Source organism: Dermacentor albipictus, chromosome 9 (assembly GCF_038994185.2).
Source record: "Dermacentor albipictus isolate Rhodes 1998 colony chromosome 9, USDA_Dalb.pri_finalv2, whole genome shotgun sequence".
Lineage (NCBI taxonomy): Eukaryota > Metazoa > Arthropoda > Arachnida > Ixodida > Ixodidae > Dermacentor > Dermacentor albipictus.
The window spans coordinates 15,537,330-15,562,223 of NC_091829.1; the positions used below are offsets into that span (position 1 = coordinate 15,537,330).

General features: G+C 46.2%; 1 protein-coding gene across 2 annotated transcripts in view; it reads right to left on the reverse strand.

The window, feature by feature from the left end:
* Positions 1-24,894, reverse strand: part of LOC135903663 (A disintegrin and metalloproteinase with thrombospondin motifs adt-1-like) — a 65,050-nt gene that overhangs the window by 24,016 nt on the left and 16,140 nt on the right. For both annotated transcript variants that reach the window (XM_065433988.1, XM_065433987.1), the window contains exons 7-11: positions 22,738-22,945; positions 4,795-4,942; positions 3,814-4,084; positions 2,489-2,572; positions 522-640 (exon numbers count right to left, since the gene is read on the reverse strand). In XM_065433988.1, the coding sequence (XP_065290060.1) occupies positions 522-640; positions 2,489-2,572; positions 3,814-4,084; positions 4,795-4,942; positions 22,738-22,945 (830 nt within the window). The remainder of the gene's footprint in view (positions 1-521; positions 641-2,488; positions 2,573-3,813; positions 4,085-4,794; positions 4,943-22,737; positions 22,946-24,894) is intronic.

Genomic DNA, 24,894 nt, shown 5'->3' on the forward strand with positions numbered 1-24,894 from the left:
TCGTTGATAGATTATGTTCAATATATTGACGCACAACTTTCTGAGAGCACTAAAGGGACAGCCATGGTGGCATAGCGTGCAAAAAAGAAAAAAAAAGAAGTAGCGTTTCCGTAAAATGGTCCAATGCTCCAATCCGCGTTCGAGTAGGCAGGGGAACGGTACGCATAAATATTTTCTTTTCAAGGGCAAAATAAGACAAAATATATATCCGAGTGTTAGATTTCCCTTATTTCTGCATTTGACTGACTCACGCGTTTAGGCAAATTCGGAATATACTTGGAAAATACGCTGATGCCGTATGTTCCTTGTACCCGGAAGCATCGTCAAACACTGCGCCTGACTACCTTGCACGGTAGCACATGTGCAGAAGCTCCGTTCCCGCACCTTTCCCTTCATTGACACAGGAAGTTGTATGCGAGTGTGGTACCTAATTTTAAAGATTGATCACACGCACTATAGGTCATAACAGCTGTCACTGCAGACACAGGTACGGCTCTGTGGCATCAATAATTTTCAGTTACCCTGACAGGTAGAGGGCAGCGTCCCAGCGGGAATCTTCCGCAAGGTTCCTGTGTGCCTGATACTTGCAGAAGGACGACAACAGGAGGTCCCGGTTCCCGTTATAGTGCGGCAAGTCAGCCTAAAGACAGAAATAACATCGCTGATTTGTAATATTTGCACAAATATAAGTAAGGAAGGTACGTAAACAAGGCACATTGGAGGGAATCCGTAGTTTCGCTGCCATATAGCATTGGCCACCTGAGAAGATGCTATTGAGTCTTTCGAAGGTCGTGTATCAGAACGAGCAATCTGGCAGCCCGCTCGCATATTGCTAATGACAGTCTAAGTTTCACTGCAATAGCGTAGATTTTGTTTAACTGGTAACCGTTATTTTTTTAACCCTACGTTTTAGCGTGTAGTGGACTGATATGTTTACGGTGGTCAAGCTTTCTGGGTCACATTGAGGCAGTTTATCATCTGGTTGTAACGCAGCAAAAACACTCTCTGGCACGTCATTAATAGTGGAAATTCAGATGAGCTCTTAAGGTGAAATGCAATATGAAATGGTGCACCTTATCCAAATTTATCTAGTCTAACCTCATTTCAATTTTGAATTTGAACTAACCGCAGAACGTGAAAAAACGCTGTCTCATCAAATTCAGCTGAGTGTGATATACATGAAAGGTTTTGTGGTAAGAAATAAAAGTGCGGGATTTTCAGTTCGCGTACAGCAGAACCGATAATCTCATACACTTATGTTTCCGCCACGTAAAACAACAACAGCAACAACAACAACAACAACAACGAAAAACGTTGATCCGGTGGCATAGTTACTGAAACGGTCGATGCTCGCACTCCAAATTTCATATTGCGCGTGACTGTACCGTTCCGACTGTACTAGGCAAGCATGCATTAAATTGTCGCCGGATTTAAAACAATAAGAATTATATACTGGCTCTCGACCCGCAGTGGTGGTGTAGTGGCTTTGGCATTGCGCTGCTAAGCCCGAAGGCGCGGTCTCAGATCTCGGCCATGGCAGCCTCATTTCGATGGAGGTGAAATGCCAAAAACGCCCGTGTGCCCCACATTGGTTGCAGGTTAAAGAACTTAGGTGATCAAAATTAATCCGTAGTGCCACACTACGGCCTGCCTCATAATCATATCGTCGTTTTGGCACGTAAAACTCAAGATTTTTTTAAAACTGAGGGTTCTCTGGACGTTACGTTGAGATTTGATGTTATATGTTGCTTCTGCCTTTTGAACAGCCGTAGTTTAGCCGGTAAATTTCAGTCATCTTTCCGACGTCAATGTTTTCCTTTTTTGTATTAAAACTCCCAAAATGAAAATTTAGCAGTGAGGCCAGCAGCGCCATGCAGGCTCTGTAGAGTCCTTCCACGTTGAACACGGTGAACACGGTGAAAGAAAGAACAGCGCGAACAACAGAGCACAAAAAGGACTAGACAGGTTGGCCACTGACCTGAACATGTTCGACGTTTACTAACTCATTCGGTTTTCGCTTCAACTAAATATTGCTGAATATTCCACATAATCACCCGCCATGGTGGCTTAGCGGCTATGCTGTTGAGCTGCTAAGGACGAGGTCGCGAGATCAAATCCCGGCCACGGTGGCAGCGTTTCGATGAGGGCGAAATGCAAAAAAAAAGCGCCCGTGTTCTGTGCATTGGGGGCACTTCAAACATTCCCCAGGTAGTCGAAATCCCCCCAGTCCTGCTGCGCGCCTCATAACCAAATCGTGGTTTTGGCACGTTAAACCCCATTATACAACTTTAAATTTAAATTCCACACAATCAACTATATCATACCTTTCCATCGGGAAGAGAAAGCACGACCTGTCCAGTCAGTTGCTCGTTAATACATGTGTGTGCTGCTGCTTATGCATGTGCTCTTGAGGGTGTTTCGAAAGTACAGAGGGCATTATACCGCGGCGACCAAGGAGCCCTAGTTGGAAATTTTTATACCGACTCACCGGCTGCGTTTCTTGCAATTCAAGATGAACTAGTGATATGTAGATCTTCTCTCTCAGCGAAGGCTGCACGTAGATTGCCTGCACCTGCAAGCAGAAAAAGAAAATAGGGAGCAGAGCCATCACCCGTGGAAGCTCATCGAAGGGTGCCTGTGTGCCCCGTTCGCCTACTCTATTTGCGCTGAGTAGGAACGACTGTTAGCTGCGCTGAAAATGTGAGCACATTGCATCCGCTAGCTTGTTGAACCGATTTACAACTTCGGCGGCAATCTTCTTCGAGGCTCTGATAGAGTCAGGAGTTATCACAATCCCTAACAGCAGAAAAACAGCCATCGACCTCCTAATGAAGGGATTTATAAATTTGTTTGCAAGCGTTAATTCGTGTGTGTCACTGCTCACATTTGCGTGTGGGAGTGAATGATGGGGGCCATTTCAATGTGCGAGATGGCAAGGTCAATGAAAAACGTACGCTCCCTGAAGCCACGCTGATCTACGCCACTGACAAGGTGGCTGAGCTGCCTGCATGATACCACAGGCCTACGTCGATGTCGATACTAATCTTAAGAAGGTCGCCGATATCACGCCCGAACTTTACTACTGAATTGAGGTGAGGGGGCGCGAAAGTTTGGAACAGCCTTCGCTTCCTGATAAAGCAGCAAACGGATGATAAATGGCGATGCGTTTGGGTGGAAGCTTGCAGGCTAAGCGGCTCCATGTCAGGCCATGACGTGTTTCCGTTCCATCCTGACACCGGCAGTCTATGAGCGACCTAGCCAGAAACCAGCAGTTCTGAGGGGAAAGCACCATCTTTCTAGGCTACACTACGCACCACGAACTCTACAACGTCTAAAGATTAGTGAAATGAAACCATTTTATCGGATGCAACAATGATTGAACTCACTTTGCATTCATCATGGTGAAACAGCGTAAACAACGAGACGATTGGAACAGACATGATTAACCCTTGTGCAGTTCGTTTTACATATTGGGGTACATGACGCCCAGTTCAAAAGACTGTCGCAGACTCATGGTCTTCACCTCTTCTTGGCGAGGCACTCTTTCTTCAGTTACTTTCAGAGATATTCGATGCGTGTGTTGAATAGTCGAGCCAGTGGTGACGGAAATGGTGAAAGGAATGGGCTAATTGCAGTCAATGCTACTTTCAGGGCGCATAGTTTTGTAGGGGGCTGAGTGGAAGCCATCTGTCTTAACAAGTTGTCTTGCTAGAAATTACGTCCCACAGCACTGAACATATTCCCAAAAGCAATCGACAGAGATTTATTCCGCGAAGAGGTGCCCGATGCCATGTAGGAACGTAGGGAACATACCTGGTTGAGGTATCCCAGGACGAAGTCCATGAGCCTCTGCTCGCTCCCCAGAAAGTGCAGGAAGCTGAGGTAGGCCTTCTGGTCGACAAATAACGCAAGCTCCAGGAACTTGGCTCTCCGCTCTGTTCTTGTGCCGGCGGCGTTGGAGCCTTGCCGCTCGTCGTGAGGCCTTACAGGCCGTGTTCGGCTGCTAGAAGCAATGTTGGAGCCGTTCTTGCGGGTACCGCTCGAGGCAGTGCGCCTTCGAATGTTGTTGCTGCCTTGTTTTCGCCTGACGAGAACGGTGAAAAAAAATAATAAACGAGACTGTGGCGCTGCGTAAACCAGCTAACAGACCGAGAGCTTTTCTGTCTGCTATACTGAAGATAGCCGTGCGGACACTCCACATTGCGTTGCAGTGTACTTGCACGAATACACAAAATATTAGACGTCGTGACACCCAGACCGAGGTTAATGCAAAATGGAACCGGCTAGCAAACGTGGTTGCAAGGCATCTCGTGTGCATTGCACACTCATCTCTCGCATCTGGGTGGCCGGCTTGAACTCGTTGTGTACAGATGAGCATGGTTATATTTTTATCCCGCCTTCCATATTCAACGTCATTTCCCGAATAAAGGCATTTCTTGCTGCTACACTTAAACTTCGATTGTTAACGAAGTTGGTAAGACACAATAAATATTTTTTTATTGGGGAAGTCTGTTCATTGGAAAACATTTCATATGGTTATTCGAATAACATATCTTAGGAAGAAAAAGAACTGTAATTACGCGAGTATCGTAGACAACGAGACCATTCAGAGCATTTTACGCTCATTCATGTACCGTCAAGCCTAACAGAACAATCGTTTTGCTGAGCATGAAGATTTCGTAAAATTGGTTTTCACTAAACTGAGGATTGACTGCGGTACAAAAGTGCCTTGTAGCTCGAAAGCAGCACGAATGATTGGGTTCGATCCCCTTTCTGAATCTTTGGTCCGCTCACCTGTCCGGATGTGGGTATCTCTGAGGCCATCCCGTCGGCCGCAGGCTCGGCTGGCGTATTCGAACTGTCGGCCTCGACGCACCCGGTGTCTTTGGACTCGACGACCAGGGAAACCGATCGTGGTTTTGCCACGGATGCACCGTCTTCTCTGCCACAAGAACGCATAAAGGGAGCAACAAAGCATCTGTTACCATCAACCTTTATTCATTTAACAAATGGTGTTACTTAAAACTTAACAGAATTAGAAAAGAAAACGCTTGCGGCAAATAGAAATATTCTAGTATTTGAGCTACGTTATTCGAAAAGGCTGAGATTTCCTTCACAAGATATTGAAACGTGCATTTGACTAAGTAAAGAAAATTTCGAAATTAGCGCCCGAAGGAACATTTCATGGTACATATTTCAGTTTCCGAATTGAAACCGTTGGGTTCACAATGTATATTTATTTCGATGTAATTCCCAAGCTGGCAACAGTTCGAAAACATACATAAAAAAAATATTGTGCAGATATTAAGCACTGTGAAAAGCGATGTTATGTGAGGCATATGGCTGGTACTTGGCTATCCAGCATTGTTTGGGGTTCCGCAAACCGGTACCAGGTGAACCAACGCGTTCGTGTAAATTTAGTAGGTGTGTGTGCGGGTTGCGGGCATACGTGTAGTTGACGACAGTAGCACGATCACAAACACGTCGAAGATGATCGTATGGCAGCAAAGGCATATCTATGCCTGCCGTTCGGCGGGAGTTTATGACATGATCATTGGGTTCTACATTGGAACTGGACGAGCGTAAGCGAGAGAAACGGGCATTGTGACGTCATCAGCGACTACGTATTGTACAGTCGCACGTACTTATGGCTATGTCATGTGGTGTATGTTGAAAGGGCGATGGCGTTCGTACTCCTGCGATTAAATGTTAAAGTATGAATGACTTGGGCGATCATGAAGTCGGCAGAACGTCGGACATTTTCTACGTAGCGTTAACTGCCCTGAGGAAAGTTCTGGATAAAGTGGGCTCTTTCGTGAGATAATGCAGTCTAAGATGACGCCTCAAAGCTCGAGCTGTAACGAGGAAAGGAGACGTGAAAGTGACACGTGGTACACGCGCTGCGTGTTTCAAAGAGCTGGCTGTCTTTGGAACGAGGGAAGTATGGGTGCGATCGTGGGCTGGCGGTTGAAGCACCAGGTCACACATTTTTTTAATATAGCGGGGTGAGAGAGCAACACAACTACCTACCTACCTACTGACCTAGCTACCGCGAAGTGCGAACTGGATTAGTGTTACAATAAAATTTCTCCTGTACATCTAACGAATGCATTTTCATAAAACAGTAAGTGGAATAACAATGCATTTGGACGCGAGCTTTACGACGCTTATTCCAATGCATCTACTAGTTTCTAAAGTCATTCAAGCTCGACGTGCTTTAAAACACACCGGTTTCAAATAATCGTCGCAACAAGTGCCCTAAAGTGATTAGTTAAAATGGTAATCGCAATACTTTGGTACTTAGTTGATTACGCAATTTTACTTATCTTGCAAGAAATGTCCGGCTCTAGGAGTTGTCAATCTCAAGGAGTAGAATTCTACTTTCTCCCACAGGTAACCTCCAAGAATCGCTAGGATTAAGAAGTTGCCGCAAGACCCATCTCACGATGTCTGTCGACGGTGATGCGTTAGCATTGAATCGATGTAGCGACACAACGTATTGCCACCGTTCGAAAGAAGTTGCGTATGAGGCGCGTACTGCAGCGGGACTCCTCTTTCGTGATGACCTAACAACACTAGGCGCCATCTAGCGCCGTCGCCACGAAGCCTGCTCGTGGTCGCCGAAATGCATGGCGCGCCGGTACACGGTGAACGCTGAGAAACGCGTCATGCGGCAAGCGGGCTTCTCTCTCGCGCTTCTTTCGGGACACATTGCGCCACCTAGTGCAACTGCCGAGAAGTGCGTATGTGGCGTCCGAGACGAGAAACGTGGCGCGTCAGTCCCTGCCAACGCTGGTGGCATAACATTCGCAAAAGAGACAACGGCGCTCCAAGAATATTCGGAAACGATGTAAGAGCACTGGGAGGTCCAACTAAAGATTCGCAAATGGCTATAAGGGATGAAGAAGGCTAAATATCTCCGAAGGAGACGATGCGCTGTTGTATATCAGATAAATTAGTAGGGATAACTTCAGTGTGAAAGAAAGCGTAGTTCAGAATCAGACAGACCTACAGCAACAACACGGAAGCCTATGAGATTCCGTGTTGTTGCTGTAGGTCTGTCTATGAAGCCTATGAGATTTGACGTTATATATGAAGAGCTGCGGGCAGTCCGACGTCGCGCCGAGAGGAAATACAGGCGAACTAAATTGATATCAGACTTGAGAACGGCACGCCGTATGCAAAAGAAAATTCAAAGATACTTGGACAAGCTCGACAGACAACGTTGGAGATCCTTTTACACCAGCCTGGACCCACGAAAACCGTTGTCCACAATATGGCATGTTGTACGAGCACTACCATCTCCTCCACAACAGCTACGTCCCTTCCGAGCTTTGGCTATCATCCAGACGCGCAGTGAGAAGGAAATCGCGGAAGATTTCTGCATACACCTCTCTGGATCTACAACATCGATAGCTTCAGTGCTCAGGTGTGCTCCTCCAACAATGGACGATCGCATCGACCTCCCGTTCACGCTGCAAGAGCTACGTGCAGCGATTTCCTCTTCAAGACACTAAAGTGCGCCTGGTCCTGATGGCATTACCTATTCTACCTTGCGCCATCTAGGCCCTCGAGCGACTGAAGAGCTCCTGGCTTTATACAATCTCTCTTGGTCCTCGGGAACTGTGCCTGCACACTGGAAGACAAGCAAAATCGTGGCATTATTGAAACCAGGCAAGACACCCCATGCTATGATTTCCTACAGACCTGTCGCGCTTGCCAGTTGCATAGGTAAAACCATGGAACGCATGGTTTTGACGCGCCTGGAGTGGTTTTTGGAGAAACGTAATATATATCCAGACGCAATGACAGGTTTCCGAAAGGGTAGGACGTCAATCGACAGCGTCATTGACCTAGTAACAACTGTTGAACATCAGAAACGTCGCCGTCGATTAACGGCTGCTGTCTTTCTAGATATCAAGGGTGCGTTTGACAACGTTCTACATGATGCAATTTTAAATGCCCTAGAAGAGTGTGGCGTCGGGGGACGTGTGCATCAGTGGATAGCCAGCTATCTTCAAGAGAGAACGATATTCATGACAACTCCAGACGGTGAAACAAAGAACCACCCCGTCTATCGTGGAGTGCCTCAAGGAGGTGTATTGAGCCCAACCTTATTTAATATCGTTCTCATTGGACTGGTCAAAGAACATGCAGGCACAGTCTCGGTCTCTGTGTACGCAGACGACATCTGTATATGGACCACGAGCTTAACGCGCTTGCAAGTGCAAACGAAGCTGCAGCGCGCGGTGTTGAAAACGTCGACATACCTAAACAGTCGCGGACTGCAGCTCTCACCGGAAAAAAGTGTGTCCATGGCATTTACATGGAAGTCAATGGCCTGCTACCCCGTTATGATTGATGGAAAGATTATACCTTCAGTAACACACTACAAGTTTCTCGGAGTCATCATCGACCGTGACTTATCTTGGTCGAAGCACCTCTGCGGATTAAGGAAAAAGCTAGACAGCTTTACCGTGATCATTCGACATATGTCTGGAAAATCATGGGGCCCATCCAAGTCATCTCTTCTGCAGCTCTACCAGGCACTTTTTGTTGGCTACTTCCGCTACAGTGCGCCTGTACTTACTCGGATTTGTACAACTGCTGTACGCACACTTGAAAGTGCTCAGGCTCGCGCACTGAGAATTTGCCTTGGACTACCACGATGTGCGTCTACTTGGGGCACGATTGCAGAGGCACGTGCGTGCCCAGCTCGAGTTTATCTGCAACATGAGCCATTGCGAGTGCATCTAAGGCTACTGACCAGACACAGGAATCATCCACTCACGAACGTCACAAGCGTACGGTCTGTGTCTGCCTACTCAGAAGCCGTGTTGTCGCAGCAAGACTTATTGCCGTCGGACTTCCAACCATATGACATACCCCAAGTTCCACTCTGGACGATGGCAAAGCCAACGGTGAGACTCTCAATCCCTGGAATAACGAAGAAGTCGAAGATGCCGCTTGCTGGGCTCAAGCATTTCGCGCTATCATACATTGCTTACATGTATAGATATTACGAACATGGTTTTACAGATGGTTCTGTGACACAGACCGGTGCCAGGAATGGTGCCAGGAATGGGAATCGCACAGCGATTCAAGTTAGGACACAGGACGTGGTCTACAGCAGCTGAGCTGACCGGAGTTCGAGAAGCAGTTCGCTACATACTGCAACAGAGTCTCGAGAAGTGGACAGTGTTCTGTGACTCAAAACCAGCACTGCAACTCATCAGCAATTATATGAGTGAGAGAACGGCATATAGTCCTCTGGTTCATGACATCATGTCTCTGCTTGGTGAGGCGTCACACTCCGGGCATACCATCGTGCTGCAGTGGATTCCTGGCCATTGTGGAATAGCTGGAAACGAACAGGCTGACGCGGAAGCAAAAAAGGCGCACACTGACGGAACTATTATAAAAATTCACTTTTCCCGATATGACATTAACGCCTTGCTGCATACCTCCCTTGTAACTTCTACGGCATGACATGGGGACAACCCCGAACATCGACAAGAGCGCCTTCATAGACTTGACGCTGGCTTACAATTCCGGCTTCCACTTCGGTTGCGGAGAAGCCAGGAAACACTCATTCATCGACTACGGCTGGGTGTTGCATACACCCACCGATACCTTCGCAAGATTGGACAAGCATGGGACCCTGAATGTAGCGTCTGCCACACTCTCGAGACAATAGCTCACGTACTTTGTGTGTGCCCTCAATATGCGACCGAACGCAGAAAACTCAAATCAATAGTTGACAGCTTGGACTCCCGTCCCTTTTCAGAAGAAAAGCTTTTGGGCGCTTGGAGGAGTGTTCACTGTGCCCAACGTGCCATAAAATCACTTTTGAATTTTTTAAGTGAGACTGGTCTAGACGATCGCCTTTAGAAGCTGTGAGACGTGCAGTCAATACGAAATGTGTTTGCGCAATAACTTTTTGGGACAATATTACTTTTTGTATGGACAAGATTACCGTTACGTGTATGCGCGTTCACTGCGCACCCGCATATTGGATAACGTGTATATAGTATCTCATTGTACCATAACATAATCACCCGCCACCTACCTTTCCCTGTATTTCCCACTTCCCCTTTCCCCAGTGAGGAGTAGCAGGCTAGAGACACGCTCTCCAGGCCGACCTCTCCTCCTTTCTGTTCATTAAAATCTACTCCTCCTCTTCCTATGAGATTGAAAATTTAGCTGAGAAAATTGTTACTGGAAGAAAGCAGAAGAAAACGTCCTAATAACATGACCGCTGGACCCGATGAAATCCCACGAGGCTTATAAATAACTTCGGTCCAAAGAATAAGGCACTGCTGACTAAAGCCACAGAGCGAGTGATTAAAACAAAGAAAATTCCGGCTGCATGACGGGAAATCAAGATCAACTTCATCTACAAAGGTAAATGTGATAAGGATATGACGAGCTGGTACGTGCCAGTTGCAGTAACTGGAGCTATATAGAATGGCAGTGGAAGCCATAAAATTGGAACAGTCGAAATGGGCGGAAACAAATGATGTACTAGAGGAACTACAAAATAGTTTCAGACCTGGCAGACGCTTAGAAAATATTTTTCTTCTAACTCGGTGCATATAGATTTAACTCGGAATAGACCTTCATGGATAGCATTTCTAGATAAAAAGGGAGCGTAGGACAACGTAAAGAGGGAATCGTTATGGGATATTCTCAAGCACGAAGGCATAGATGACTATTTTGTGGAGCTTCTGAGGAAGACATATAGAGAAAACCGAGAACAAATTGTATGGTAATGCCGAAAACTTAATGAAGTGCTGGAAATTTACCAAGGGCTGAAGCAAGGGTGTCCTTTGTATCCATTGTTGTTCGAGCTTTATGGTAAGGGCAAGAAAGAGGACTCGAAAACAGTGAATTAGGGTTTTATTTACCCTGCATATGAAATAGTCAAATGATGCAAGAGAAGCCTCCTAGACTGCTGTATGCGGAAGACATAGTGCTCCCGACGGACAATACAAGGGATTTACAGAAACCTCCGAATACACGTGAAAACGCGGCGACAAACCTAGGCCTTACGTTTAGCACAGATAAATCGAGAATTATGATCTTTAATGAAGAGATGCTCGCAAACGCCATTCATTGCTTAAAATCGGATATCCTGTCAGGCTTGGAAGATAACGAACGGCAGGCCGGTTGTCTTTGGGAGCCCACGATAATAACACAAATGAGGCAGTGCAGGGTGACATTGGTTGGACTCTTTTAAACTGAGAGAAGCGAAGAGCAAAATTAGTTTTGAAGAAAGACTCAGGCGCAAGGATCGAAATAAATGGGCGGCTAAAGTGCACAAGTACCTGTACTTGAAAAGCTTGAACGCAGAATGAACGGAGAGTTCAAGAAAGTTGTCAACCAAGTACAGAGTAACTGAAACCGAAAATAGACAACCAGGATCACTAAATAAAGGGGGATAGAGACAGTTACAGTGGATTGGATGTAAAAAATGGAAACATGAAAGACCGTGAAGATTTACAAGAACGGGAAGAAATAAATTAGAAGAAAGCAATTAGAAGGGACGATCTGTCAGAACAGAAAGGGCTCTAACAGATCGCTATGTGAGGCTCGAGCTTGTTGCCTGAGGAACGAATATTCGCAACAAAATGAGGCATGTGCATGCTGAAGTGAAAATCCGGAGATCATTCAGCATATCCGAACGGAATTCGAAGGGATTTACCCAGTGAGACCGGTAGGTAACGCACACCTTCCAGAAGCGCTTGGATTTGAAGTGGATGAAACTATCAACCGGTCAGGAGTCGAAATAAGCAAATGGCGTTTAGAGTATTCGGAAAAATAGCCGGGAACCGAATCCGTTACAGGCATAGGTAGTTGTACAAGGTAAATAGAGAAGTGCTGAAGAAGAAAAAAAAAGTATAAGGAGATGCATAGGAAAATGCTACGATAAAGAGTATGTACAGCATGTCTGATTAACTCAAACAGGTCAGATAACTGTTTCTCGCCGCCACGTTGCAAAGAAAATGCCAATAAAAAACGCCTCGTTGTTCCACAGAGAAAACAAAATACAACAAACTGCGGCGTAACGTTCACTGAATCGACACGGCTGGCCGGTTTCTCGGAGTGGCTCGAGTGTCCTTTCTAGTGCCCTTTCTTGCGGCTTCTTCAAGCTGCTTGGCCATAAACGAAAGTGCGGTGCCGTCGCTACCTTGAGTCAGCAAGACGCTATGCGCACCCGTGTTCTCTTGGCCGAGGTTGACAGCTTAATAGCCGTTGACGAGACGCCAAGGCGTCAGGCCAGCCAGACAGGCTGCGGCGGTGGCGTTAAACGGCTTGCGTGAAATGCGATCGACCAAGGTCACTCGGTGCGATTGCGTCGTGCCCCTGCAGCCTCAACAGTTCGGTGCAACAAAGAATGCTACAGGCGAAGTTGTAGTATCCATATACTTAAAAAAAACACACACACAAAAAAGTTGATCGTTGGGGAATCTGCCTTGATTTTTTTTTTACTTACTATACGCTAAAGATATTCGCCAGATTAGGGCTGACAGACTTTCGGCAGCAATACGCCTCTGTGTCGACGCCTTTTGTGATCGTTCTTGGAACACAGTAAACACGTTTCTATAAATACAGCATGAGGTATGGAAAATGAACTCCAGAAAATAAACCACAATAAATCTTGCAGTGCCAGGGAATGCACCTTTAGTAATTCGAACCAACTTCTATAGGCTGCGACCTCGAAGAAGCCTTATCTGAATGTCAAAAAGGAAGTGCTGAAGACGAAATATTCACTTAAGGCAAGTTGCAACCAAGCAAAAGTATGGGTAAGCAATTAAACATAATCTCCTCTTTAGTTTAGAGTTTGCTTTGATCAATGTCCAAGAGAAGGTTCACAAAGACAGGTCCTTACGGACGTCTAGACGGACGCAACGTAAGTGGTGTGTCGGTGGATGACATAAAGTTACTCTAGCTAGTTTAATTTTAAGCTCTGTGGAAAAGAGGAGAAAACGAGGTGGACGACGTTCAGCAACGACATGTCTTTAAGCTATCGGAATTCTTTCAAGGAGTTTTAGAGTTCTCAAAGCAAAGTTTTGAAAGCATGAGCAAGTCTACGTGAAATCTAATTTCTCTCTCTTCAGAGAGCAGCTGATAAAAAGCATCTAATGCATCTCTCGAGAGTTAATGCATCTCTCGTCGAGTTTAAGCATCTAATGTCTCTCTTCAGAGAGCAGCTGAATGTTGTCTACTGCTTCTAATCCGTAAGGCCTAGTATCGTAGAATGAGGTAACCAAGACCAAGTTCTACATTTCGAGTAACAATATGCTGCGGTGTACAGCTCGACTCAACGAGGGCCCGCACTGACATTCTCCTAATCCCTCAGTGATAAAATTTGGTTGTCCGACTACATCCCAGGCTATTATAACGCTGCACAAAACTACAAGCTACAGGGAAAGAAAGAAAGTGCGTACAGCCCACGGTCAAGGGCGACGTCACAGCCCGGCTTCTCCTTCAGCGCTGCAAAGAAGAGTCGAGGCACGGCCGGCTGGCAGCTGGCCACCAAGATTCGAGCAGTCCGTCCTCACCACAGCGATAAGCGTTAGTCGTCGCCTCTTTTGTTGTTCGCAAGCGCTTGAACTGAGTCGTACGTCCGTCAAAACAATCACATCTTCAAGCATGGCTGAGCGACCACGTGGACACACAGATTGTTTCTTTTTATAGACCTACGCCCGCCCTGCTGACTCATCGAGGCCTTTGCCGTCTGGGGTTGAACGCCTCCGGCGTAGAATCTGATGGAAAGAGGTGCTCATGGCAACGTTCTTATGCTTAGATCCGTGTGTGGTGCCACAGTAGTGTCAATAGTCAAGGAGAGAGAGCGGGAAAGGGACTAGAGGAATAAAGATTTGTGCCAGTATATCAATATTGTGATTTATTTAATTGTACAATTAACGAGTACGCTTCACATCTCTTCCTTCGACGCAGATATACTCACCACCTCGTTAAAGGATCGAACTGATGGAATAGTATAGTCTCTGCCACTTAAAAGTGTGTGTGATTATATAAAGAACAAATAGACATACGAAATGAGGCGATTTATTCCGATTAATTCATATTTTCATCACAGACCTGAGGGGTCAATTATATATTGGTAGACAGTGTCAAAAAGCGTCCTGAAAAAGTCGTTGTGACAAGCTAGCTTTTTGCTTAGGTTTTTATAGGTTTTGAATATACATAAAGTGATTCATGAGGTAGTTTAATGAGGTGTTCTTTATTCATACCAAATGAGTGCTATGTCAAGCGCATAGGAGATCTACGGAAACTTAACAGTGACAGTCTACATTCTACAACAATAAAACAAGACTTATCTGGGCCGACGACGCGCGTACCGATCCGGTAAGTGCCATGCTTTGTGACCCACCCCCAGAGCAAAGTAAGGATCGTGAAATAGAAAGACTTAAGAAAGAGAATGCAGAACTAAGGGAAATGAATCAGAACATGATTAGAGAGATGACGGCAATAAGGAAACTCTTAAGCGAGGCTAAACAAGCAGAAAACAAAGATAGCACTAATACACGCAAAGAAGCCCCAGTCCCGGCGCCTGCTGGTGAAGGCCCAATGTCAGCCAAGCGTAGGGCTGTTGAAAGTAAACTCAAGAACACTGAAACACAGATGGAGGAAGTCAAACAAGCGCTGGCATCTTTTAAAGACAACATGCAGATGCTTATGGACACTGTCTCACAGTTGACAATGAATGTAGGCCATATACAGACGGCACTGAATGACCCTAAGGAGGGACTGAAGGCTTTTGGCGAAAGAATTAAAACCCTGGAAATGATGACTATGTCAATGGACGTAAGGGAACAATGCGGGTCGTCATTCCTCAGAGCTACACTAACTCCCCAGGCGGGGGAGATGAATATGCAATATGGCTCACAATAAGAGGGAATTTCGAATATGGCAGTGGAATTGCGGGGGGTACAATAACAAACGTTCCATCATCCAGCAATACCTTAGGTCACTTCAGTCTAAACCGGATATTATCGCACTTCAAGAGACAGGATATGGATATGTCACACTCACTGGATACAGAGCCATAGAGTGTCAAACGTTCGGTAGGGGCCTGTACGTGCTTGTAAATAAGCAGCTTACACACATCCCACATGAATTAGGCGTCATAGACAAAAACCTAGAGTACCTCATGGTTGAGGTTGTAGTACCAACTTCACACAAAAATCAAAGGAACAATAGCTTATTCGTACTCAACATTTACAGTAATCCGAAACACCAGAAACAACACTTCAAGAGATTATTCGAAAAGGCTACTAATTTAGCTGGAAGTAGACCTCTGATTATATTAGGAGACTTCAATGCAGCCCACGAGCTATGGGGCTACGTTACGACGAATGCCAAGGGCAGGAATCTGTGGAATCACGCGGATGAGCTAGACCTGGTCTTAGTCACGAATAAGACACATCCTACAAGGCTTGGCAATTCTGTCTGCAGAGACACCACACCTGACCTTACGTTCATTAAGAACACAGAGCATGTTTCATGGACTAATACAAACATGAATTTTGGCAGCGATCATTACGTAATAGAAGTCACACTGGAAGTTGAGAAAGGCCGAACTCGAGAATTCGAGGTCGTAGATTGGGACCTTTTTCGTAAATTAAGAGCCCAAAGCGGAAAAGAAACCACCAAACTCAATCTCAGAGACTGGTGTGAGGGCATCAGAAGGGACATCAAAACAGCGTCCAAAAGAATTGTTACAGATACTAATGTAGAGGCAATGGACTCGAAACTTGCCCACTTAATAGAAGCCAAGGAAGCCATAACCCGAAAGTGGCGGGCACAAAGGCTAAATCGTAGGCTCAGAAAAAGAATCGCAGAACTTAACAAACAAATCGAACAATACTGTAACACTCTCTGCCAGCAACAGTGGGACGAGTTTTGTGAGTCAATCGATGGGCAAATCAGGAACGGCAAGGCGTGGAAATTGATCAAGCATCTGCTGGATGAAAAAGGCACTAAAGCCAACCAAAGACACAGCCTTGCCCGAGCCATACACGTAGCCCTTAGGGATCAGCCCATCGAAACAGTTACCAAACAACTAATTGACAAATACCTACCAGTTAGAAATGAGCAGGACCAGCCACTTCCATCAGAATACAGGGGAGCCGCTCAACCGGAACTCGACCAACCCTTCACCATATCCGAAATCCGGAGGGTGTTAAGTGAACTAAATCGAAATTCAGCCCCCGGTCCTGATGGAGTAACAAACAGATCACTTAGAAATCTCGATGAGCCGTCCATTGAATCGCTGACAGACTTCATTAATGAAGCATGGATCTCAGGCGAAGTCCCAGAAGAATGGAAAACTTCACAGGTTATACTAATACCCAAACCGGGTAAACCTCCAAGCTTGGACAACTTAAGGCCAATATCACTTACATCATGCGTGGGGAAGGTCGCTGAACACGCAATCCTTAACAGGCTAAAAGACCACTTAGAAGACAATAATATATACACTCACAACATGCTGGGTTTTAGGTCTGCACTTTCCACGCAGGATGCCATGAAGCAAATTAAACACCACATACTCGACGGATATTCTAGAAATACTAAAGCCATATTGGGATTAGACTTGGAAAAAGCGTTCGACAGAATCAAGCATGAGTACATCCTCAGAACGATAGAAGACATTGGACTCGGGTTGAGGATGTTTAAATACATCAAATCCTTTCTCGAAGCACGCACGGCGAAGATAAAGGTCGGAGACACAAACTCGGAAGTGGTTCACCTCGGAGATCGAGGAACCCCCCAAGGATCGGTGATCTCTCCCGTCCTTTTCAACCTGTGCATGATTGGTCTGTCCAGAAAGCTGGGCAAGATTAACGGCATTGACCATACCATATATGCTGATGATCTCACTGTATGGTGTGCTGGTGGCAGTGAAGGGCAGATACAGGACGCACTGACTGAAGCGATCAAGACGGTGGAAGAATACCTGAGGCCCACTGGACTCAGGTGCTCCCCCCACAAATCGGAGTTACTACTTTATAGACGTGAAAAGGGGGGCAGGCCTAAGGGCTGGAAACCTCTATCGGAAAGCAATATACACCTACATACAGAAAATGGTGCCAATATACCCCGAGTCAACGTGATCAGGGTACTAGGCTTTTTCATTGATGCAAACGGTGGAAACCATACCGAGGTGAAGAAAATCACCCTTAAAACGGATAACGCGTGCAGGATGATCAGGCGCCTGGCAGGAAGACACAAGGGCATGAAAGAAGATAACCTCATCAGGATAATCAACTCATTCGTACTCTGTCATATATCATACGCCGCTGCCATGTACAATTGGACGCAGTCTCAACTCAAAAAGCTTGACGCAGTGATCAAGAAGGTTGTTAAAAGCGCATTGGGGCTCCCAATTCGAACCAGCACTGCAAAACTGCTCAAATTAGGAATACACAACACGACCATGGAGATCGCGGAGGCTCAAGAAACATCACAAATAGCGAGACTATCTACAACCAGCACGGGAAGATCAATCCTGGACAAGATCATGATCAACCCCATTACGGATTCAGCACAGTACGTTAAAGTTAATCAAGAATTCGCAGACAACATAATTGTCGTACCTCTACCCAGGAATATGCACCCAAAACATAATATCAACAGGAGAGTCGCACAAGCCAGGGCGTTAATCGAGAAAATGGATAAAGGGGGCAGAGGAGCCTGCTTTGTCGATTCGGCTGCCTACAAAGATCTAACTAAGTTCGCGGCGGTGGTAGTGGATCACCAGGGCAATTGCACAAACTGCGCCACGGTCTACACTAACAAACCTGAAGACGCTGAACAAGTTGCCATTGCATTGGCACTAACAGACGATAGATTCATCGAAATATATAGCGACTCGAAAACGGCTATTAGAGCTTTCAATAGGGGAAAGATTGCCCCGCAGGCTGCGAGAATAATTAACAAAAGGCAAACAAATGTTACACGTTACATTTATTGGTTCCCGGCGCACCTTGGTTCACTTGATGGCATTCCCGTCAATCCAAATGAATCGGCCAACAGCGTCGCCCGCGACCTTACAGACCGGGCCGCTTTTACATATGGTTTTGATTCTGCTGGATTGGAGAACTTACATAGAGATACGCTCATTACATACAATGAAATTACAAAACATTACTACATGGGAAGGAGGGAGTTTCCACCCCCTCACTATAGGCTAAACAGAGCACAAGCAGTTACACTTAGACAATTACAGACAGAGTCTTATTATTCACCTGCACAAATAAAGAAATGGTATAACATTGCAGACATGAATATTATATGCAAAGCATGCAAAAAGGAGATATGCACGCTTGAACATCTGCTCTGGGAGTGTGGGTCGCTCGGCCCTGGCATTTCCCGGAATCGGTTTTTAGGAATGATCAGATCTCCTGATCATATCCCTCAAGTCCTGGCTGTCCAGTACGCCCGTGATAGGGCTAGGAGGCTTGACCTCCCGGTCCCAACATGGAACTAGCCAGGCAGGTGGCAACACCTTGTACAGGACCAGATTAAAGTTTTTCCTCCTCCTCCTCCTCCTCCTCTACATTCGTGTGTTACCGGCGGATCTATTTAGTCCTTTGTTCACGGGTTTCAAGATGTCAACAAAAAGCTGATTTGAATGATTCCATTGCGCTGATAATGGTGTCACGAAAATGTATGACACAAGAGCTTGCTTACCCCCCTCCCCATCCTAAAGACAAACCATATAACCACTATGATTAAGCGTTGTCGATAGCAAATATATGTTATCGTGGTAACGCCACGGCGTGCAGTAAAACCTAAATAAGAAACTTCCTAAGTTCAGGTTATATGGTGGGGAAGCCTTTAGACCTCCACGTCGTTAAATATGATAATGCCTACTGTGCCGCAGAAACATGTGCAGTGCCTTATATCTGCGTCAAGCACCCTCAATAAAATTCGCGCTGATGAATGATGAAACCTGTGCAAGGCTTTTTAGTACTTGAGGCGTAGCCAGCTGGTATCTCCGACGTTTCCTTGCGAGCAAACAAGACAGGCTGAGTGTGAAGCTGTTACTACGAGCGAAACCCGGAGAGACGTGATGAGCTACACCGTTGGAAATGAGCGACACTTAGGATGCTTAAGCCCGATGCCGAGAGACGTTGGGCGGCGGCTCCCAAGGCATTAGCGGCAGCGATTGCATCACAGGCAATAATGACACCATTGCGAGGTGACAACACTTATCGCGGTACAAAAAGGCAGCAGGAAAGGAAGAAAACGCAGAATAAACAAAAATACTCCTACAGGATCCCGGAGAGGAAACACGGGCTAACGACGTGAGCTACACGCAAGCGGCGTGCCGTTATGCAGGGGGGCAAATCCGCGCCCGCGGCGTGCAATGAGCGTGTAACCACCACGTCCCTGGAAGACCTCAAAGCGCAGCGACGCGTGGGTCCCGTAGCCACGCGCCACCGATCACGAGGGAGAAAGTCCCCTTGTCACGGCTCCACCGGGCCGGGCCACGCTGCCGAGGCGAGGAGGGGGCCCCGCTGATGTAATCTCTCCCCGGTTGCGCATAGCGGTAGCCCAGTCACACGACGGCGACCGAAGGCCGCGCGGAAGGGCGTTCGGGCCATCGGAAGATTTCGCCCACAGAACAAAGGGATTCGCGCAGGAGCAATCGGCCTAGTTGTCGTGGTGGTCGATGATGATGGCGGGAATGCCGAGTACGTGCTCCGGTGCGCAGGTATCGATACATGTATGTATCACATGTATCGATACCTGTATCGATATACTCGCACCGTCGTTTGCCTCGTGTAACAGCAGCGAGGGGGAACCTGCCGGGGGACGGGGTGGCAGAGCTATGGAGAGGCGCGCTTGATGTGATTTGTAGATCGTGCGTGCGGGCCATATCTACATAAGGTCAACGGAGTGGGCTGCGGCGCTTTTGCCTATGGAAATGGATTACGGCGCGGGAGGAAATGCTCGCGCTACCTGCGACGTCGTGCAGGGTCGTGTGAATGCGGGTTGCTGATCGTCGCGTTTTATGAGCGTCGTTTCGTGACACGGCACGCTCCTGTTTTACGCGTTCGTTCTCGGGGGCTCCCGTCTGAACCCACTTGAGATGGATGATATACAACCATGCGCCGAGTCAAGTGACTTCGTGTGGCCCTTCCCAAGGGCCGTTTTTTTTCAGAGTATATAAGGGGTCTGCAACCCCATCGGACATCGGTTGTCAGCAGCTGCCTCCAGGTTCTATCATGTCGCGAGCAACACCGGAATATTTTTTGCGGTGGCAATCAAGGTTTGCTCGCTACATTCAGCTCGGCTTTCAGTCCGCCGCGGTTGGCTTGGAGTGAGTTTTGATCAAAAATCTGCATACGGGTTCATAATATATGCACTGTAATGCACCTGGTTAAAACACGTTGGCCGGCTAGTTGGTTAGAATCCATAATAGAGTGTACAAGCGCGACTGGATGAGGATCTGTGCATCTGTTTCTTTCTACGTCCTCGTTCAGTCGCACTTATACACTATATTATGTAATGCACCGTCTGTGGTCGGTGAGTAGGAATTCTCAACCTAATGGATTGTTAGGGATCAGCAGAATACTTGTGCGCTGGAAACCAACATAAGGACCGCTTGAAATTTCTAACGTGCGACTTTACTGCTGTTTTGTGACGTGGGGCCACTTTTGGATGACGCACGGCGACTTGCGCCGCAGGAGGTCTCAGTAAACGATGTGAGTTAAAACACACTTGCGTTTCTACCCAAACAGTCGCACTGCTCTAGGGTAGACCCGGTATTTGTGGTAGTTACTGGTGAAGAACTGACGAACCTATTGCTTATTAGACGACATACTTCGCATGATCTCTCCAAGGCTTTGCGATAGCGCCGGAAGATGTGGAAACACTTTCAGATGGAGACTGCCAATTCAAGCAGGGCTGCGAAGATTGTCACCCTCTTTAGTTTCTATTTCACAGGACTCCCCGTTGTTGCTATTGGCAAGTGCTGGCACAAACAACCAGAATCGATTTCCTTTCGTCTTTGGGGCCAACCTCGGAGTACTTGCTTCTGCTACACTGCGTAGCTTCGGCATTCTGAAGGTCCAGGATCTAGGATGCGGTCCCAAGCCCAATGCACCAGGAAGTACACTTGGGCACGCTAGTCAATGCGTACTTTATGCGCTGCCGCCTCCCGCTATAATGACGTGACAGAGGTCCTTTTCTGAGTTGCTGCAGTGCCCAAAACACGTAAAGGTATAACAAGTGTTGCACATTCTCTAGACACATTGAAACATTCAGGTTACTCTACTGAGCTTTATACATGAGTGGGCGGAATCACTGTCCTTCTATAGCATGTACCGAATACTAAACTCTGATGACGAAACACACAGTTATGTACGAAACCAACGTGCTATGCAAACGCCAGGTAAATAACTTGAATACCTGCATATGCTGCAGGGAAAGCTGGTAGCAATAAAAGTGTGTATATACGCGATGAGAGCGGACAATGGATTTTTGAACCTCTATATATCCATGGAAACAAAAAGAAGAACGTTTTGAATACAACAAAATATCCGCAGCCTCTCGTTCATACTACTTCTGATGATGTTTGCAAACGGCGGAGCACAAGGGTGAACAAGCAAATCTAAAGTTTGTTCAAGAAATTATCGCGAGAAAAAAATTAAACTTTTTTCTGTAGTGGTAGAGTGCCTTTGCGAGAGTGTTGGGAATATGCAGCGAGCTCAGAACCACAGCCTGTTACGGTCGTTAAGAGGAAGCTTTAGCTTGGGCCAAACTCCAACGCGGCCTATTCAAATGCACGTAAAACGCAAAAACGTTTTTCTGAGGTAACACCTCGACTAATTTTATTGAAATTTGTGGCATTTGGGAGAGAAAGTTAAATTCTAGTAACTGTTGGAAGCGACATTTCGACTTAGAGCTTGCATTTTGGTAAAATTATTTTCAAAAATTAGAAAGCCTAAAGAAAGATAGAAGCACGAAGTTCACAATTCAATAACTCTGCATGAAGAACAGATATCACGGTTCTGTAAGCGGCATCCACTAGATCATTGAAAGCGGACAAATTTGGTATGTTATTTTATATTTTACGCCAATTTGTTACGTTGTGAAATAGGGTTCTGCAAATGCTGTGTTTCCATAATAATAATTTTTTTTCAGATTCATGTGTAACATATCAGTCTTGTCCGCTTTAGCTGTACTATTATATGTAATTCACATAATTGTGATATCGTTTTTCATTGCTGAGTTACAAAGTGGTAAACTCGATAGTTCTGCTTCCTGAAAACTGGTGATTTTCGCCAATTTTTAATAAAAAACTTACGACCTAAATAAAAAATTCGAACCCAGAAGTCACTACATTTTATGCTTTTCTTTTAGATTCAACAAACCTCGTCCTATTTGGTGCAGTGGTTGACGAGAAAAAGACATTCTCCTTTTACATGTATTTAGATAGAAGCACCCGAGCTAAAGCTTCCTCTTAAGAGGAAGCTCTAGCTCCTCTTAAGTGGCCATGCTTCCTCTTAAGGTTCCTTAAGTGGTTCCTTAAAGCTTCCTCTTAAGTAGTCATGCGGCCACATAAAGAAAAGAGAGAAACGACAAGAAAGCGACCAGAAAACCATCAGAAGCTTCAGCGAGAGAAGTGGCTGCAACTGTGACATAGAGACCGAAAACTGTTATGAAGATAAGTGCACTTGCTAGTGGTCAACGTACCAGTGTAGACGCGGTTGTCCACAACTCTCGAAGACTTGTGCTGCGGAGGCGGCGCGGTGAAAAGTACGTGTGGGACGTCTTCGGTCTCAATCAACGCTTGCCGGGGCGGGTCTGACTCTCTGTGGCCCACGTCGGGCACCAGATGGCGCAGCCTGCTAGGAACGGGCTTCACCTGGAGTGCTTCCTCGGGAAGCAGGATCACGCCCGACTGCAGACGGGATCAATTCAATTCTACTGTCATTTCACAAAGCGAAAAAAAAATACGCGAAATTCATTTATACCTATAACGAGAGGTCAATAGCGGTTCTAAGTACAATGCGTATGGAAGCAAAATATTAAGCATCCTACAACCAGTAGGGAAACCAGGCTTCGGAAAAGTACCAGACAAACACCATTGACTTAAAGGCAAATCCATGCAATGCAACTGAAGGTATCGAGTGGTTTAAAAAAACAAATAAAACAACTAAATCAATTGAATATACCGGTGGGCGCTTATCAGGCGTGAGAAAAGATGAAGGATGCGTAAGGCGCCAAGAAAAGAGACAACAGCTCGAAACATGAACACATTAGTATGCAATGACTAGTAGTATATTCCAGCCAAAATTAATTTCTCATACAATCGTCAATAAAGCACATCTTATTTGTGGAAGGAAAATACCTAGCGGCTGTTATTTTCACTAAAATTCAACACAGAATTTTGTACCGAATGAACTATAACATTAACTATAACTATGTATTTATGTTATAGCTATAAATATAGCTATAAGTTAGATTGCTGATAGGGCACAATCCGCAACTCTCCTGATCCGGCATGAGAAGCGAAGCATGAAACCTATATACTCAGGAACTTGTTACACCTCCTGTCTTAAAAAAATGATAAAGTCTGGGTTTTCACGTGTCCGCACGAGGATATGATTATGAGGCACGCCGTAGTGGGAAACCCCGGAACTTTTGACCACCAGGGGATCTTTAGCGTGCCCCCAATGCACGGGACACGGACGTTTTAGCATTTCGCCCCCATCTCAATGCGGCGCCGCGACCGGGATTTGATGCCGCGACCTCGTGCTTTAGCAGCGAAGCACCATAGCCGCTAAGCCCCCACCGCGGTGGCCTTTTATCTTTACGCGGTTTGAAAGCAGTCACAGAATAGTGTTGGTCCTGTGAGCTCTGTCTCGCGATCACATGCGTTGCCCTGAAGCGAAGGTCCAGAGAAAATGTTTTATGGCACCAAGTTAAAATGATCGCTACGTGCCTGTGTTGCTCAACGCAGATGTCTCGAATTCGTTCACCTCTTGGTCGACAGAGCCAACTGGAAATGCGGCAGTTTTCTCAGATTGCTTCGCTTAGAACGCTTCGACCAGCAGTAGATGTGGGTGGTCAACTAAATTGTGTCAGAAGAGCCTGAGTGGTTATTTACGGACAGGCTGAGAAAACCGGCACAGCTATTTCATATTATCGGCGACGTTGGCACACACAGTGCTATCAAACGCATTTATAACGAGGTGCTTCGGACCTCCAAAATCTTTCGTTATACCCGTCACTTCGTTATAAACATCGCGTGCTGTACCACTCACAATGACGCATACATTAAACAAGAGAAAATTGTTAATAAATTAACAACCTTAACATGAATTGTTAAACATAATAAATTAACCTTAACATGAATTGAAAAGAAACTTACAGAAATTAGCAGTTATATTTCTTGCACACAATTGGGCTGGTGGAGTGTGCGACTGCAGCCGACCTTATTGTACCGAGGATAACGGCACGCTCCACGGCGAACGCGGCAACGACGCGAGGTGAGGCTCCAGATAGTGGAATGCGGCTAAAGCCTTCCTTGCTGTCAAAATTCAGCGTTAGTACACAGGCTCTTGATTATTGTTGCCTTCGTTGAGACTCGCGTTCTTACCTCAATAAGTAACTTTGAAGACATCGTCGCTCTGACGCCAGTTACGCTTACATCCTTGCGTCGTCATTAACTGCGACCAATTCGTCAGCCACCGCAACTTATGCTGTGGTATCAGAACCGGTGCATGCGCTGAGTGATTCCCGAGGCAGTAAAGCAGAACTTTATCACTCGCTGACATCGGCACGCCAGTCAAGTACGTCGCTAGCACTGGCATTCGCGCTGGCACAGAGCACCGCAAAGGTGGCGTC